This window comes from Cucurbita maxima, unplaced genomic scaffold (genome assembly GCF_002738345.1).
Source record: "Cucurbita maxima cultivar Rimu unplaced genomic scaffold, Cmax_1.0 Cma_Scf00010, whole genome shotgun sequence".
Taxonomy (NCBI): domain Eukaryota; kingdom Viridiplantae; phylum Streptophyta; class Magnoliopsida; order Cucurbitales; family Cucurbitaceae; genus Cucurbita; species Cucurbita maxima.
In genome coordinates, this window is record NW_019272026.1 from 3,052,026 (window position 1) to 3,057,053 (window position 5,028).

The 5,028-nt window shown below is 33.8% G+C and overlaps 1 protein-coding gene across 1 annotated transcript; it reads left to right on the forward strand.

The window, feature by feature from the left end:
• The first annotated feature begins 181 nt into the window (after positions 1-181).
• Positions 182-3,093, forward strand: LOC111485172 (cytokinin dehydrogenase 3-like). Its single transcript, XM_023131926.1, has 5 exons — positions 182-771; positions 1,846-1,973; positions 2,061-2,330; positions 2,422-2,690; positions 2,767-3,093. The coding sequence occupies exons 1-5, from the start codon at positions 183-185 to the stop codon at positions 3,050-3,052; spliced, it is 1,542 nt and encodes a 513-aa protein (XP_022987694.1). The 5' UTR covers position 182; the 3' UTR covers positions 3,053-3,093.
• Positions 3,094-5,028: the final 1,935 nt, after the last annotated feature.

Consider the following 5,028-nt stretch of genomic DNA (forward strand, 5'->3'; position numbering starts at 1 on the left):
ATATATATATATATATATATATATATATATATATATATATATATATATATATATATATATATATATATATATATATATATATATATATTTTAAATATAGAATTAATTGTTTGTTTATTTTTTCTCTCTATAAATATGAATTGTTTTATATGCTTTCTTCTTCATCTCTTACTCTGAAAGAAAATGGCGGCGCCCAATAATTTTCTGCTCATAATTTTCAATTGTGTTCTTATCCTCCAAAACGCGCCGTTTTTGGCAGTGGCTTTACCTCTACCGGAGGCCATCTCGGCGAAGCTTAGAAATGATTCCGAGACGATTAAATTGGCTTCCACGGATTATGGCCGGATTATTGAAGAGAAACCTTACGGCGTTTTCTTTCCGGGGAACGGCAGCGACATCGCCGGGCTGATACAGTTCATGTATGGAAGTCCGACGCCGATGGATATCGCTGCCCGCGGTCATGGGCATTCCGTCCAGGGGCAGTCCTTGGTGGAGAACGGAATTGTGGTGAATATGACCTCGCTCGGCGGTTTGGACGGCAGAATTGTGGTGTCGACTACGACGGCGTTGGGTCCGTATGCTGACGTGGGCGGCGAGCAGCTGTGGATCGATGTGTTGCATGCGACGATGGCGAAGGGGCTTAGCCCGTTGTCGTTGACGGATTATTTGCGTCTGACCGTCGGAGGGACGCTGTCCAACGCCGGAGTTGGTGGTCAGACGTTTCGGTTTGGGCCTCAGATCAGCAATGTTCTTGAACTTGACGTAGTAACTGGTATCTCTTTCTCTCAATTTTATTTATTTTTTTTAAAAAATAAAATCATGAGGTTCAAACATAAAAGTTATCAATATTTATAATTGAATTTTTTTTAATTGACACTTTTAATAAGGAAATCTCGGTTTCGATCGAACCTAACTAAACAAAGTCTAATGGGTCCTTGTAAGGGTGGGGATACTTCTTTCTAGTAGACTCATGAGCTTAAACTATTGTTATAAATGGTGTCAGAGCCAGACGTGTTAGACGAACACGACTCTCCACAAATGGTATTCTTTATTTATAAACCTATGATCATTCCCTAAATTAACAGATGTGAAATTTTCATCATCCAACAGTGAGATCCCATGTTGGTTGGAGAGGTTAACGAAACGTTGCTCATAAGAGTGTGGATACCTCTCTCTCCCTAATAGACACGTTTTAAAATTTTGATACGAAGCCTTTGAAGGAAAAATCCAATAAATATAATATTTGTTTAAAATATGTTTTTTTTTTCCTTAAAAAATATTAAATAAATTTTTAGTGAAATTTCGAAAACAAAAATGTTGACTTGATTTGGTTTTTAAAAATATTGTAAGAAATTAATAATAAAATAAAGAAATTCATAGGTAAAAGTATGGTTGACTAATAATCTTTCTTACCATACTATTACCGAGCCTTAATTACCTTATAAAACTTTTTACCATACCATTATCAAACCATAATTACCATATAAATTTTCTTACCATGCCGTTACCAAGCCTTAATTACCTTATAAGCCTTCTTACCATGCCATGCATGGAAAGAGTAATGATTTTCGATTTGAATTATTTTAATTTTAGAAAAATAAGTTTGAATTATTTTAATTTTAGAGAATAAAAACACAGTCTTTTATTATCATAATTATTTGGAAATTATGCATTAATTAGACAATTAATGCAATAGGAAAAATGTGTTCTTATATTTTTTAATTAAAAAAAAAATGGCCTTTTTTTATTCAAACCCCTTATGAGATTTAGAGGTTCGAATCTCTGAATTTTAAAAGGAAAGTATATCTTAAACTATAGTTAATAGTTTCTTTTGTTTGAACGATAGGAAAAGGAGAGTTGTTGACGTGCTCTCCTACCAACAATCCCGAGCTCTTTTACGGCGCCCTCGGTGGTTTGGGTCAGTTTGGTGTGATTACTCGAGCTAGAATCCCCCTTGGCCCGGCGCCCACGAGGGTCACTCTCTCTCTCTCTCGACCTTTTTTTTATATTTTTTTTTAAATGTGGATTAAGGTTAATAAGATTGTATTTTCTTTCTTAAAGGCTAAATGGGTTCGTATGCTTTACACCAACTTCTCTGCATTTACAAGTGATCAAGAACTTTTGATATCCAACAATGGAAAAGAGAAATCCAACGGCCTTAATTACCTTGAAGGTTTGCTTTTGCTAGAATTAAAAGCACCTGATAATTCCTCCTTCTACCCTCTACCCGACCAGCCCAAGATATCCTCCCTTATCTCTCAACACGGCATCGTTTACGTCCTTGAAGTCGTCAAGTACTATGATCAACAATCAGCTGGTTCTGTTGACCAGGTTTGACTCGAGCCGTCATAATTTGACATTTTGTAATATAAAATTGTCAGTCACATTATTTTAATTTTTTTAATAACATATTTATGTATAGGACCTCGAGAAATTGTTGACGGGGTTGAGATTTGAGGCGGGGTTAAAGTTCATTAAAGATGTTTCGTACGAAGAGTTTCTAGATCGAGTTCACACCGATGAACTAGCGTTAAGATCTCTCGGGTTATGGGACGTTCCTCATCCGTGGCTAAATCTTTTCATTCCAAAGTCGAAACTTTTCGAATTTGAATGGGGTGTTTATAGAAGCATTATTCAAAAGCGTAAACTCACTACAGGCGTACTCCTCTTCTACCCGATCTTCAAAAACAAGTAAGTTTAATCAATTCATTCATATTCTTAACAAAACGTTACGATAAAAGCTAGACAAAGCACGATTGTTTTACAGATGGGATGAGAAGACTTCCGCCGTGATACCCGACGAGGACGTGTTCTACATGGCCGGGTTTCTTTTCTCGAGCGGATTCAATAATTGGCAAACGTTTGAGGAACATAATAGAGACATATTGAAGTTCTGTGCTGAAGCTGGAATTGGAGCTAAGCTGTATCTTCCACATTTTGAAAGTCAAAAGGAATGGATTGACCATTTTGGTCGGAAATGGCCTGTTTTCCAGCAGAGGAAGGCCTTGTTTGACCCTAAACACTTGCTCTCTCCGGGACAGAAAATTTTCTAGTTATTTTAATTTCTACTTAAAATAAATTAAATGTATTACATTTAATAATAATAATAATAAATTATAAAACTTTTTTTTTTTTTTTTAATGAGCTTATTTCTATAATAAGGTCAACTTTGAACATGGGCTTTTAGTTAGTGGGCCGGGCCCAAACTACTGCAAACGTAGCCCATGATTTTTTTTTTTAATTTTAAAATAATTTTAATCAATAATGAATTTGAGGAGAAAATTTCAAAATGTATGAGGAGAGAATTACAAAAATATCCTTGGAATATAAATATTAAAATATACGGTAACGAAGATCGTTGATCAAAATCAAGAACGTGCAATAATGTGAAAGCATCAGAAGAATTGGAAATTTCTCAAGTTTGTCGTGAAAAGACGATACAAGTGAATCATAATCTAAAGAATAAGTCAAATATTCCTCCTTATCTATTAGCTCAAAAAAGCAATACTTGGAATCTACACAAAGACCTATTTACTGACCGGTTTAGGTAAATTTCTAATGTGATGAGAGACGTCGTTTTTTGAAGGAATAAGACGAAGAAAAGTCGGATGAATGACTTTGTTTTTAAGGGAACATAGACTTTCATGAAGCTGATCGACCCACGTACTTCCTCGAGATATCTTCATCACATGAATTGACAGTTTCTTGAGTACGAGAATTAATCTGACGTGCATTGAAAAAAAAGTCTGACTCGTCATGAGGTAAAAAAACATTTAGACAAACGGATTATTTTTATTTATAATAATTTGCATTTAAAGATTGAAGGCATATGAATAATAATATTACTAATTAATTGAAACAAATATTATATTTGATTCCAAAAGGTTGATTTTGCAAACCTTAATGGATTTTTATGAGAATCATAGAGATTTTAGGGTATCAATAATTAAGATTTTTTGCCGGCTTTATTCCTTAACCTTTTTTACTGTCATCCACACAATCATCTATAATCATCATTAACATCCTAAATATATTTTAATATATTTTTCTTTAATCCATTTATTATTTTACTAAATTAATTAAATATATACACGTAGATTCTTGCACACGTTCACGTCTAGAGAATATGATGATTGCATCTCAGTTGTGATCCAGCTATGTCAATTATTTTATGATAAGCCAACTCGAACAGAATCAATTTGGTTCAATTCCTCGCACTCTTATTGTATGATAAACGTGTGATTGGGAAGAGATAAACATTATTATATGTAAATGCAGAACATGTCGTATTCCAATGCATTTCTCCTTTTGAGTTAGAATAAATATGTTTTCGAATCTTTTCTTTCAAATTAAGAGTATACGTTTCTGTATGAATCTCAACACGCAAATTTCCTGTGGGTTAGATTTTGATTGTTATGAGCGGAGAGAATGACCCCTTAGCCTCTAATTTCCATTTGAACAGAGGATATAGTAACTTTTATGGGGTTTAATTCTAATCGGAGACGATATACGATGATGTTACTAATTAGTTCATAGCATTTGTGTCAAAATTTGATCAGTCATTCCATTTTTTTTCTCGCAAGAATCAACATTTAATCACTTAATCAGTCTCTTGATTCGATTAACAGTTACTATAAATCTAAACTCGTAATTGACAAACAATGTGTTATATTAAACACGATCTAATTTAAAACATTTCGACTTCACTTACATTAAAAAGATGACAAGAAATTAAAAGCATGGCGAGAATTTGGGAGGTAGGTAGGGCAGTACTTGAGTTTGCAGCCAGCCCTGCTTTATGCTACTAATGTTGTGATATCATCACCATCCATCAACATCAAGACAAACAAGGAGGGACCCATCAACCAAACCCTAATTTTGTTTAATCCTCCAACTTCAATTAGGTTTATAATTCAACTAAACTTGTCGTGTATGTCGAGCTGAGTTCATCGATTTTTCCATATAGTTAGGCAACAATTTTTTTTTTTTTTTTTTTTTTTTTTTTTTTTTTTTTTTTTTTTTTTTTTTT